The 13,224-nt window shown below is 56.2% G+C and overlaps 1 protein-coding gene across 1 annotated transcript in view; it reads right to left on the bottom strand.

Moving 5' to 3' along the window:
* TRIM62 (tripartite motif containing 62) overlaps positions 1-11,235 on the bottom strand; it is a 28,740-nt gene extending 17,505 nt beyond the window's left edge. The window contains exons 1-2 of the mRNA XM_004614276.2: positions 11,081-11,235; positions 10,308-10,863 (exon numbers count right to left, since the gene is read on the bottom strand). Of these exons, the coding sequence (XP_004614333.1) occupies positions 10,308-10,715 (408 nt within the window). The 5' untranslated portion in view covers positions 10,716-10,863; positions 11,081-11,235. The remainder of the gene's footprint in view (positions 1-10,307; positions 10,864-11,080) is intronic.
* Between the last annotated feature and the right edge of the window lie 1,989 nt (positions 11,236-13,224).

Below are 13,224 nucleotides of genomic sequence, written 5' to 3'. Positions count from 1 at the left end.
GACATCTCCAGCCCATGGCCCGGTCCCCCTCAGAGGGACTCAGAAGACAAACCCGCCCCTCATGTAACTGCAGCCCTGCCCGGCCCGCCAGGTCTCTCAGACAGAGTCCTGAGCGTCGGTCCTCACAGATTCACGGGGAGTGGCATTCACTCACGAGGCAGAGGTCCTGTGGCCTGTCCAGCTCAGACACAGGCCTGAGATGCAGGTATGTGACTGTTCCGATCCGCCCCTCCCCACTTGGAGGTCCTGGTGGGTCCACAAGAGACCCAGTAGACCTGGGCAACTTTCCAGATTCTCGGAGCAAAATGCTCGGGTGGCCGCGTTCCTCACATTGTTCAGGGTTCCTTGGGGACTTCGAGAAATTCCTCTTTGCTTCCAGGGCCAGGAAGAGGGGCGCAGTCCTGCCCCTCTTCCTGGCCCCCGGGAACTAGAGAACACTCACTCACCCATTTCACAAACATGGCCTCAGGCCCCTGGGCCCTAAGGGGTGTCCGTGACAGGGAGAGGGATGAAGGACAAGACCCAACCCGTGGTGTGTGTACCAGCCAGGAAGGCGGGGACACAGACTTCAGCATCACAGCAAACGGGGACCACGAACCTGCTTCTCCCTCCAGGCGCCCCCGTGTCAGCATCAAGCATCCCTGCTCCCCTCACCCTCCCAACCAGAAATCTGGCAGTCCCCCTTGATGGTGTTCATAACGACCACCCAGCACTCACGTTTGCACTGGCAGTTCTCCCCACACCAACTGCCCCCGGTGCCATTCTCAACTGGGCTGGAGTCTCAGCCCTCCCCTGTCCCTGCACTCTCTAAATGTCCCACGGAGCAGTTGCAGTGGCCTTCCTGAGGACCCGGGCGTACATTTCTCCTCCCCTGCCTCACCCCAAGTCCCTCTGAGAATTTCCATGTTGTTTGAGAAGGAGTCTGGGCATGGCATCCAAGACCACCCCTACTGGGCCCGGATGCTTTCCAGGCTTATCTTTTGGCCCAGATCTGCACTGTCCATGATGGTAGCCCCCAGCCACGTGTGGCTGTATAAAAGAAAGTTAACTAAGATGCATCTTAATGGCAAGTGAGTTCCCCAGACGCACCGGGTGGTCCTGGGTTTACATTTCAAGGGCTTACCAGTCACCTGTGACGGCTCTACCAGACAGTGCAGACAGAGTACTCCCATCAGTCTAGAAAGTTCTACGGACAGTGCTGCTCTGTATCTTGCAGCATTCTCCTCCAGGCCTTCGCGCCTGCTACTCCCTCTGGCCCCACAATCTTCCCTACCCGGAAGACTTGCTCTCCTCTCTCAACCCCTGGATCAAACGGTACCTGCCGGGGGATCCGCACTGTACCCCGACTCTTCTCTGCGTGCACAGGGTCCTGGACCTGCACCACAAGGGTGCACCCTGTATGTTCCCCCTGAGGTCACCTGTCAGTCTCCTCCATGACACTGTGGACCCTGCTCGGTGCCGAGGACAGGACCAGGCAGAGGAGCCCCGGCAGGCATTTGTGGGGTGAATGTGCCCAGGGAAGAAGCTAGGCTGTGCCAAACTGCCTCTCTGACGGGAGGAGGAGAGAGAGCCTGAGGCCGGCAGCTCTGCCCTGGCAGGCTGCAGAGCAGAGGGATCAGTTAACTTAGGAGATCAAATCCGAGACCCCGCAAGGAGGACCAGGAGGCAGCCTGAGCTCTGCCTCTCCCTCCTCCCAAGCTCCTTCCAAGTCTAGGATCAGAGCTGGGTCAGGAGATGAGTTCTGCAGTACAAGCTGTGTGACCTTGGGCATGGAGCCTAGCCTCTCTGATCTGGGAAATCAGGCTAATACCTCCTAGGGTTGGGTGAAAGGAGCTATGAGTGAGAAGGGTTAAGCTTCATAGGGTAGGGTCTGACCTACACTGTGTTCTCAGAGACACAGCAGCCACAGGCCCCATGTGAGGCTGCTTAGTCACTTAGTGATGGTGTCAGCCCTTGCTGTGTCCAGATCCTTCCCTGCCTCATCAGACAGCCAGAGCAGTAAGGAAGTTCAGGGACTGCCTAGTCTGACCCCCAGGTTTCTAGAACAGAAAACAGAGGTCCTCGAAAAGATCTGCCTGTCCTACAAGGGTGACAGGAAATCAATAACAGCCATGCAACAGGAAGCTTAATGAGTCCCTAACCCCGAGGCAGGATGGGGCCACGCCAGGGACAGAAGGGATGGAGGGGGAGCAGTCTGGCTTTGAAATTCCTGTCACCTGCTTCTCAGAACTCCATGAAGTTCATGCCTTCATCACCTCCACCCCAGAGGGGGAAAGAGAGGCTCAGAGAGGTCAGGGGGGCTCCTACGAGGCAGAGCTGGGGCTTGGAGTGACTCCAAATCCCTCCCTCCCACTCAAGGCAAGGCACCGTCCTGCCCCGCCACCCAGAGGCAGGCTTGGTGGCAGCCAGCCCCGGGACTCCGTATCAAGTGCTCCCTTGAGGAGATGGCCATGAACTGGGAAGGAAGAGACAGGAGTGGACGGACTTCCAGGGAAACTAGGGCAGACACAGGCAAGCCTAGGACCCCACCCTCTGGCTCCAACTGCTGTGTGTTGTCACCCTCCTTCCACCTCTGACCCCGCCCCTGTCGAGTGTAGCGAAGGATGGTGCCTCCACCATGCTTCCACAGCTTCCTTCCCGGCCGGCCAGGCTGCCTTGGGTGGATGCGCCCAGTCACTCGTAGTTGCTATCATTATTGCGGTAATAATTATAATTATATGTGAAAGGGGGACTTGCGGGCGCTTGCAGGGGAGGGCTGGTTTCTGGCGGGCAGGAGAGGGAGGACGGACGGCGGCGGGTTCCTTCAAGTCTCCAGGGTGGAGTCAGAGTGTTCCAGGGAGAAAGAACTGGTCAGGCCGGGGCACACCCTCAGGAAGTGGGGGCAGGCGGGGATGGCTGGAGCCAGGTATGTGATGGGTGGGTGGACGCTCAAGCTGGAAAGGCCAGTGGGGCCAGTTGGAGTGAGGGCAGGGGGTAGAGGAAGCTGTGATGGTCAGCCTAGAGGAGCTGGACTGAGAAGGGCCATGTCAGAGTTAGGCACTCCTCAGCCTCCCTCTGCAGATGGGCCAACAGGGCCGGCGCTGACCTGACGCACAGAATGAAGAAACGTCCACTTGGTGCTCTGGGGCTCTCATGGGCTTGGAGAGGTCAGGACCAGAAGTGGGGGAAGGGGGGGGACAGATCTCTAGGATACCCATGCACCAAGGCCAGCCCAGCTCATCTCTCTCTGCTCATCTGTGAGGACAAAGCTGCAGCAGAAAGCCAGCTCGTTCTGGTCTCAGGGATGCCTCACTGAGCTGCCCCAGTGTCCACAGAGCTGGGTTCAAGTCCCAGTAGGGTGGGGTGGGGTGGTTCTGGTCTCAGCACTTGTGCCCCTCAGGGTCATAGTTGGCGAGCGGATACAAGCACTCTGGGTGGCGACAGGGCTGAAATAATATGCAGGCGGACAGGACCCAGCCTACTGGGTGCCCCTCCCCGCCAAGGACCCCTCTCTCCTCCCTGACCCCTTATCAGGCGAGCCGAACTGGCCTTCTCTGTCCACCACCCCCAGCACCCTGATGCTCCTGCTTCTCCCGACGCACCTGAGTGCTTACACTTCTCTCTCCCCGCACTGTCCACTCTGACCCCACCACCCCACTGTGTCCAGGCTCAGCCTCACCAACGCCCAACTTGCACACTGCCCCAGACATGCAGGCCTGACCAGGCCACACACGCCTGTTCAAACATCTTCCTGCCTTGCCAGCATCTCAGGACCCAGTCCCAGCTCCGTGGGGTGGGGTGGTATACGCGCCCCCCCCCCCGCAAACTCCTACTCCTATCCCTCTCCCCCCCCCCAGCCACAGCAAAGTCCCCAAAGAGGAGATCTCCATGCCTGTCCCCAGGCACTCTCAGACACCGGAGGCCCACCCCAGAGGGCTGCTTTGAGGACTAAAAGAGGGAGCTGTGGAGAGAGTGCCCACCGGACACTGCCCTTGCCCCTGGCCTTCCTGCACCACGGCTGCTGGTGCTGGAATGCTGCTCTCAGTACTCAGAAGGTTAGGGCTCTGTCCCGGGACACTGCTCACGACCAGGCTGAGAGAAGCCAGAGCAGGAGCCTCGATGGAAGAAATAACAGAGTGACCCACTGAATCCAGGAAGGAACCCACCTCCCACTCCACTCATCCCAGCTGATGCCCCTGAGCGCAAGATCTGGCAGGTAAGAAAGCAGTGACAACGGAGTGAGGGGCCCCGCCCTGCTGCCTCCCCGCTGTGGAGAGGAGGGAGGGGAGTGGGGAGAGGGGTTCTCAGGCCCCTCCCAGTGCAGAGGCCCAGGGGTCAGGTAGAGCATTGGTTCCTGCGGGCTGACGGAGCCCCAGCTCTCCCTACTCACCCTGTGACCTTGGGCGGGTTACAAAACCTCTTGGCCTCAGTGTGTTTGTCTGCAAAATGAACTTGTGGTGGGGCTTTTGGGGAGCCACGGAGGGAGATGGCAGCAGGGGGAGCCGGGTCCCGCAGCCTGCCCCAGCAAGTATGCAGCGAGGGCCCCATCAACTCTGCCAAGTGTCGACGGCACGGGCATGATTGCATTTCTGCCGTTATCACTACAGATCCTTCTCTCTCTACAAAGCCAACATCCTGCGCTCTCCTACCCCCAGCCCTAAGCTTCCGCTCCATGACTGTGCTTGTCCCAAGTGCCCTGGATGAGAGGGGTGTCTGGCTGTCTGCAGACACCCCTGGGGAAAGAGTTCAGTGCCCATAGCCAGTCTTGCCCCCGTGGAGGCCACTGTTGGCACGAAGTTCCTGCTGTGTGGCAAAGGGATGGCAGAGGCTGTGTTGGACACGGCTCTCCCCTCTCCTGGGGTGTGCAGCTGCACGGTCTCCCTCTCGACATTCAGAGTTGGAGATCTTGCTCTTCCTTCCGTTTTGCAGCCTGGGAAAGGCTGCAAGGGCCAGAGGCGGGATGTAAACCCAGTTCCCTCACCCGCCTTCTCCACGTGATCCTCAGTTGCCTCTGCCGCTATGCCCCGCCTGCCATTGTCTCCCTGGGCATGAAGGAGGCCACGGAAAAGCCTCTAAGGAACACAGGAGGCCCGAGAGGGTGGCCAGGAACAGAATCCGATCCTGTCTCTGGGGGAGAGGAGGCAGGGCTGGCCAGAGGGTGGAAGCCATGCCTGACCCAGAGGCCAACCAGCCACCCTCGCCCAGTCCACCAGCTGCCACAGATACTGTGTCCTTAGCCTGACCCTGTGCTGAGCCCCCGAAATGCAAAGATGGACAGAGTGCAATGGGGACCAATCCTCAGGCCTCCAAATTGATGAGTGGCCCCATCAGACTGGCTTAAAATCCTGCCTCTGCCATTTATGGTGTGCAGAGACTGAACAAGGAACACCCCTGGGCCTGGTTTCTATGTAAAAGGAACAGTTATAAAAGCCACTCCAAAGGGGGCTAGAAAGGGTCAGTGAGGGGGCCAGAGCAAAGGTATAGCAGATAGGGCGTCTGCCTTGCACATGGCTGACTGAGGGTCCCCTGAACCCCACACCAGGGGTGATCCATGAGTGCAGCCAAGAGTAAGCCCTAAACCCTGAGCACCTCCAGGTATGGTCCCCCAACAACAACCCCCCGCAAAAAAAGAGAAAAGACAGTAAGATAATTATAAGAAAAGCACTTAGTACCACCCATCAGTTGGGAAGGACTCGACATGCATTGGCTAAGGAATTCCAAACACTTCTGATTTGCAGTTCCCTTCCCTTTTTGCTCTGTGGTCCAGGGACTCTGCAGTGAAAAAAGAAGAGGAATATACACACAGGTGCGTGCATATACATGCACACGTGCCCGGATACTACATACACAACCAAAAAGTCTGCCAAACTGTAAAGGCAACTCTATGTGATTTTTGCACGGGGTAGCACTATGGGAGAACTTTAACTCGCATATTCTGTACCTCTGCTTATTTTCTGTCACCAAAAGTCAAGTTATTTAAAAAGTGCTGTGTGCCAGGCACAGTCCTGGGTGCTTCTGACAGCCCTGCCCAAGCCCTTATGGATTCCCAGGAGAATCAACTCCCTGAGGCGGCAGATGAGAGAAGTACAGCGGCCTGAGCACGGACACATCACTCATCAGGGATGCTGCCAGGATCTGACCCCAGAGCTGGAGGCTGGAGCCCAGAGCAACGCTGCTGGGCGGTCCAGGAAAGCTCCTCAGAGAAGGGGATATTTAAGCTGGGCCTTAGCAGCCGAGTGGCACTTCTCTGGAGGTCAGGGCTCTGAGCCAGGGGCGGTTGGGGGGACCTCTGATGATCTTTCATTGTCATTGCTTGGGTGAGGTGTGTGCTGCTGCATCTGTGGAGAGAGGACAGGGATGTTGCTAAACATCCCCAGTGCACAAGGTTGTTTTGCACGACAGGAACTGATCTGGCTCCAGCTGCCAGTCATGTGGAGAGCGTGCTGCAGCAGGTCACAGCTGCTGTTTCCCGAGTGCAAGCACGGCTCTGGCTAACACCATCCCAGTGCAGCCTTACCCTGTTACTGCCGTGCTGCCCAGGAGGAAACCTAAGGTTAGAGACGGTAAGTAACCTCCCTACGGCCCGACGGCATGAAAACAGCAGAGCCAGCACTGAAGCTGAGCACAAATCAGGGCTCTTAACCTTCTGCTCTGTGGATCCCAGGACAACAAACATATAAGCTTTAGGCCAATAGCAAGGAAGGGTGTAAGGAGACTCAATTTGAATCTAAGCTCAGCCTCTTCTGGTCTTAAGGGCTAAGGTGCTGTCCCTCCCCATCTGCCATGTCCCCATCTGTCTCGTGAAGGAAGAGCTCTAAGGCCCTGCTAGCTCCAAGTCTGTGATTCTCCAGGAGAGAGGCCTGTGGGGTGGAGGAGGGGAAGAAGCGCAGCTGCTTAGAGAGGAGGGGAGGGAGCTGCTGTCTTCTCCTTCCTGGGGCACACGTAGCTAAAGGGTACTGCTTCCCCACAAGGAGGGAGGGAGAGCTCGGTGGGAAGGGCTGGGGCGTGGCTTGAACCTCACCCAGGAGCTCACCTCTCCAGTGGCGAGAGGTAAGCACCTTTGTGGGGTTCCTCTGCCACCTTCTTCCCAAGTCCAAAGGTGCACCCAAAGCAGGCCTGGTCCTCTGGGAGGAGAGGCAAGTTTGGGCATTTGCCCATCTGGGCACATGAGTTCTTGTAAGCAGAAGGAGAATGGATGGGAACGCAAGCTGACCCAGCCCTATCATGTGCCAGGCATCTCAAATAACAGGTTCATGCCAGGTCAAGCCTCATGAAAACTCCAGCAGGAAAGAACGTTCCTGACCCCACTTTACAGGCGAGCGCACTGAGGCGTCTATGAAGTGACCTGCGGAGTTCGTTACACAATGTTGAGGGAAGGTTTGAAATTCTGGGGTGTCTGACCCCAACTAGACTGTAAGTTCCCTGGAGGGCATCTGAGGGGGGCAACCCTGCTTTTCTTTTCACTTAAGAGTGTTTCAATATTGGGAGCTGCAGCGATAGCACAGAGGGTAGGGCGTTTGACCCGGGTTCGATTCCCAGCATCCCATGTGGTCCCCTGAGCACTGCCACGGGTAATTCCTGAGTGTTAGAGCCAGGAGTAACCCCTGTGCATCGCCAGGTGTGACCCCAAAAAAGCAAAAATAAACAAAGAAACAAAAAACCAAGAGTGTTTCAGTAACGTGGGGAGGAAAAACCGGTTCAATTTCTCCTCCATTCCCCAGACACGAAGCGGAGAGCGAAGAGACAAAGCACACATGTCTGATGTCTTGCCACAAGCAGGGGCCCGGGGGCCACCAGGCAGGTGCCTCTTCAGCAGCAGAGTCAGCTGGGAGAGGCGGGAGCGAGCAGCGGGGGAGGACCTGGCTGGCCAAGCCCCTGCATCCTAGCCAGGCTCTCTCACCTCTTGTAGCGTGGCTGTAAGTCAGATCATATCTCTAATCTCAGACCCACATCGAGAGAGCCACGGGGCTGCGCAGATGGCTTTAGACTCAACCTTTTCACACCCTCACAATCTGCATTTAGTCCTGTCCAAGGTTCTCTCCTCCTTCTGATTGAGTGTTTGGCACCAGGGGCCCCAGGTGCAGGTGGGCTCAGCCTTGAGCAAACTCCCAGAGCCCCTGACCCTGACTCTCCATCCTCAGAGTGGAAGGTGCTCTGTGCTTTGCGGATGAAAGGCATCTGGGGGAAATCATGTAAACATGGGCCCATTTCTCCTGAGCCACTTCTGTGGGCATCCACTAAATGGGCTGAGAGAGACTCACGTGCAAGGCACAGGAGGCCAAAGTAGGTATTGAGCTTTTGCTTAAGCATCTCGAGGGCTAGAGAACTCACGACCTCCCATGTTAGACTATTGCATTTTTATAAGATGTTCAGAGAATCTTCTGATTCCCGAAGTTCCATAGTCTGGAACAGCTCAGGTTCCGTTTTGATCATTAATTCATTCTTTCATTCACTCACTCATTCATTCATTCATTCAATCAATCTTTACTGAGGTGCACTGTTGGCCAGGCGTTGGGGTCATCGATATAAGAAACTCTTTTGTCCTTGGTGGATGGTGTATTGGACTGGTATACCAAGGCTAGAAACAGGGGTTGCTATATTGAATGGTTCAATCTGAAAGATTTCAGGCTCAAAGAAGCTTGGGAGCCATTTTATTAAATACAGTGGATCGCTTTGCTGCAAGATTTGTTTGGGTTCTTAATATGCACTGAGAATCCTTCAAGGAGAATACAGAGAACACACTATGTTTTCCAGTTAACTAGAGCTGAGCTTAAACTGCTACATTTTGAAATACTATACTTATTAATGGGGAGCATGTGGAAGAAATGTGGTTCTAATCACTGTAACACTGGCATCCCATTGTTCGTCAATTTACTCAAGCAGGTACCAGTAATGTCTCTATTCCTCCCAGCCCTGAGATTTTAGCAGCCTCTCCTTACTTGTCTTTCCCAACAATTAGAGGCTCTTTCAGGGTCAGGGGAATGAGACCTATTGTTACTGTCTTTGGCATATCGAATATACCACGGATAGCTTGCCAGGCTCTGCCCGTGCGGGCTGGATACTCTCGGTAGCTTGCCAGGCTCTCCGAGAGGTATATCTGCACTCCATCAAATATGGTGTGGTAATTATGGAAAACGGTGTTCTAATACTTTTTTGTTTTGTTTTGTTTTTTGGCTATTGAAACTTGGGCAAGGTTTCAGAGAGGACATTTGAGTAGGTCTGGAAATTGAGTAGCAGTTGTCAGTGAATTTGGGAAGATTTAAGGTTTATAATCCTAGGCTGACTAGCCTAAATTACCTGCCTGCATGTTCTCTATCACTAAGTGCTCAGATGCCTGGTGTGGATGACAGAGCCAAGAAGTCCCGGAGACTTTCTAGAGGCCTCTCTCTCCAATACCTGCTAAGTAGGATCTTAGTCTCCAAATCTTGGTCTTATTATCAGCTTGGCTATACTCTGGTTTAAATAGGTTCTTAGCTCATCTGGATTTAGGACGAGCCTTAACCACTCATGCTGGGGCCCCTGTTTCTGGGCACTAGCCCCACCTTCTCAAGTAGTTTGCTTGGACCCTCCCTTAGTTTGCTTAGACTCTCTCTTAGACTTATTCCTGACCTTCCCAGCATAATCTAATCCTGATACTTTGCCGGTGACCTGACTGAGCCTGTTCCATAACGCAGCCCACCCTGCTCTCAGCTAACCCAGTTTCCACACATATTCAGAAAGACCCCTTGCCCACCCCATCTCTTCGTCTTTGTCTCCAATTCTGCCTCGAGCCATTTTGGGGAGTGGGGCAGAAGGTGGGTGAAAGGGTTTGGGCTACACTGTGGTGCTCAGGACATACTCACGGCTCTCTTAGGGATCACTCCTGGAAGTGTTGGGGGATCATATGTGGAGCTGGGATGGAGCCGTGAGCACCTTACCCGCTGTGCTATGTCTCTGACCACCTGGAGCCCTCCTCATGCAGGCTCCTGTCTCCTGATCAGTCTCCACCACTCCTGACTGGCCCTGCTTTTTGCCCAACTCCAGTTTGTCTGTCCCCAACGTGCCTCAGCCCAGTACCTGCTCCAGCTTTGGTCTTATTTATATTCCTTTCCCCCGCGTTTCACTCACTCCACGGGGGACCCATTCCCCAACCATGAACCCACCCCAACTCCAAGTCTGTCTCAGACCCCAAGGCACTGACAGCTCATGGCCCCGCCCCCAACACCCCGCCCCGCAAGTGGCCACGCCCCCCGCACTAAACGAATTCTGATAGGGCCCTGCCCCGGCTGGTGGCCCCGCCCACGGCCCCGCCCCGCCCCGCCCCCGCCCCGGGCCGCCGGGCCGCGCACCTGCAGCTCCTCGAAGGCATCGTCTATGCCGGTGACCTGGTGCTGCTCGTGCAGGGCGGGCTCGTCGCAGAAGAAGCAGAGCAGCGCGCGGTCCGTGAGGCAGAAGAGCTTGACCTTGTCGTGCGCCTGGCAGGGCCGCGCGGCGCGGCGCGCGTTGAGGATGGCGTCCAGCGGGAAGGCGCTGTAGCGCTCCACGATGTTGGCCAGCTTGAGGCTGGGGGCCAGCGCGGGCTCGGCGAACGTGCGCCGGCACTCGGGGCAGTCGCGAGCGCCCTGCGCCTCCTGCCGCACCCAGTGCTCGGTGATGCAGCGGCGGCAGAAGTAGTGCTCGCAGCCCAGGCTCACGGGGTCCTGGTAGATGCTCAGGCAGATGGAGCAGAGCAGCTCGTCCTTGAGGCTGCACGCCATGGCGCCGGGGGCGGCGGGAGGGGGCCGGGCGAGACGCGAGCCCCGGGGGCGGGTCCCTCGAGGCGGGCGCGAGGGCTGCGGACCACCCGGGATGCCGGCCCGGAAGGGTGGTGGTCGTGCGGCAGTGGGGGACCCCGAGCGAAGGGTGCTGGAGAGAGGAGGTCGTGGGTCTTTGCGGGAAGAGGCTCTTGACCCGGAGGGCTCAGGGGAAGGGACGGTCCGAGGAGATGGGTGCTGGGAGAAGGGGATCCAGGAGGGGGCGGAGGCTTGGGGCGGTGCTGGAAATCCCGGGATGGGTGCAGAGGGGGGAGGGGGAGAGGTCGGGGAGGGGGGATTGTGAGCGAAGAAGTCAGGCGAAGCCGTACCTCGGTTGTGCCTGGCAGAGGAGAGGCGGGCACCAGCACACTCCGCAGCCCGACTCCAGCCCGCAGACGTGTCCGGCGTTGCCCCTTACTCCAGCCGCGCCGCGGCTACTGCTCCGCTCCGAGCTCTGCCTCCCAACCCGGAACCAGCCGAGCTGGAGCGGCCGGCGCCGGGCTCTGGCTCCGCCCCCGGGGCGGGCCCCGGAGACTCCGCCCCCGGGGCGCGGGGGGGAGGGGGCGGGCCCGCTTCCTGCTGCAGACCCCCTCCCCGCCCCCACCGTCCTCGGGTCCCGGGGGAGCTGAACCCAGCTGTTCCTTCAGAGGCTGTGGGAGGAAGGGCAGTGAGATCTCGCTTTCGTGTTCCTTGGGTGGGTAGAGCTCAGACTCCGTTAATTTGCGAGGATAACAAGCAATCAGGAACATCTTTTTGGATCATTAATTTAGAGATTTAGGAAAAATGATCTTTCGATTAAAACAAACAGGGCTTATTGTAATTTGCATGGAATAGACCGTTTGCATAAAAGATGAAGATAAAGCTGGAGAAATGTCTGGCTGCAGAGAGCAAGTTCAAGACCCTCATCTTAAGCTCTGGCTTTCTTCTTTGCTTCCCCCCCTTTATTTTCTTTTATGTTTTGGGGGCTTTAGGACTATGCTTGTCTGTGCTGAGCTCTTATTCCTTGCCTGCTCTGGCCTCAAGAATCGCTCCTGGAGAAAATCCTGTGCAGTGTTGGTGATCCAACCGGTGTCTGCTCAATTCCCAGCTCCAGGTTCTTAAGAGATGCTTACAGGGTAGTTTTAAAAAGCCTGACTCTGCCTGATGTCAAAATCGAGGTCCACTCAACAAACACTTCTGGGGTGCTATAGTTCTCTGTGTGTATGGAGACAGATGTGAGATTGTAGGTGGAGGAGGAGAGAGGGAGGAGACCTTGCCTTGTATGCCAGATGGAGAGGGGATAAGGGATTTCCAGACTGAGGAGCCAGCATTGTGCCAGGGAATTGGCGGGCACATTTGGGGGAAGTGCAGGTGCTTCCTTTGGAGGTGGGAATGGGGGATGGGCTGGGCTGAGGTGCTGGGCTTGAGGGTCCTGTCAAAGGATTTCCTGCAGGCATTGGGGATCTCCCAGGGGAATGACCCTGTATCATGGGGGTACCTGGAAGTCAGGGAGATGCTCATTATGTCACCAGCAGGACAAGGCAGGGGTATGTGCACACGTACAGTGCTCAACAGCCAGGAAAGATTGCAAGGGGCACCTGGCACCAATGAGATGGTGGTGCTCATCGTGCCTGTAGGGGAAGGAGGCTGGACTGGGGCCGAGACTGTGGGTGAGGAGGGAGGCCAAATCCATAAAACAGTGCTGATTCAAAGTCGAAACACCAGAGTTTTGTAATGGGTTGGGTATGAGGTGAGAAGGAGGCATTGAGACTTGCTCTCTAGTTTGTCTGCTTCAGAAATGTCTTTATTGAAATTACCCCATTGAGAGGCCGCCTCAAAAGCCTCCGTCCCTCTCAGAGAGAGCACCGCAAGCTACCGAGAGTATCCCGCCCGCACAGCAGAGCCTGGCAAGTTTTATATATATATCACAGATAAGTGGAATCATATAGCATTTATCTTTCTATATCTGACTGATTTCACTTAGCATAATGTTCTCTAGTTGCATTCATATTGTTGCAAGTTGCGGGATTTCACCTTAGAAAGCTGAGAAGTAGTCCACTGTGAGCATGCGCATTCACGTGCGTGCATGTGTGCGCGCGTGTGTGTATGTCGCATCTTTATCCATTGAATATTTGTGTCCATTACGATAGTTAATCTTCATAACTGCCTGATATTTTGCTTTCATTCATAGAGGAGGAAACAGCAGCTCAGAGAGGTGCTTTCCTAAAGCGAGAGCATACGTGTGGTGTTGACTTCGCCACCCCGAGCTGCTAGAGAAGATCCCTGCATTGTCCAACCTGGATCACATCGACTGTGGGTCCTCATCTCCACCCAGTGGTCCTTATACATATAGTTCTGATGGCCCCCCTCTCCCAGGCCCTCTCCTGTGATTTCAGATCTTTGCCCCTCTCCTCTAGCCCAGTGATACCTGCCCTCTCTCTTGCCTCCCTCTCCCCCAAGCAAGCAGAGTTCCTCCAGAACTTCTCCACTCCCG

Source organism: Sorex araneus, chromosome 5 (assembly GCF_027595985.1).
Source record: "Sorex araneus isolate mSorAra2 chromosome 5, mSorAra2.pri, whole genome shotgun sequence".
Taxonomy (NCBI): Eukaryota; Metazoa; Chordata; class Mammalia; order Eulipotyphla; family Soricidae; genus Sorex; species Sorex araneus.
Note: the sequence above shows the minus strand (reverse complement) of the source record. Positions and strands in the feature narration are given on the sequence as shown.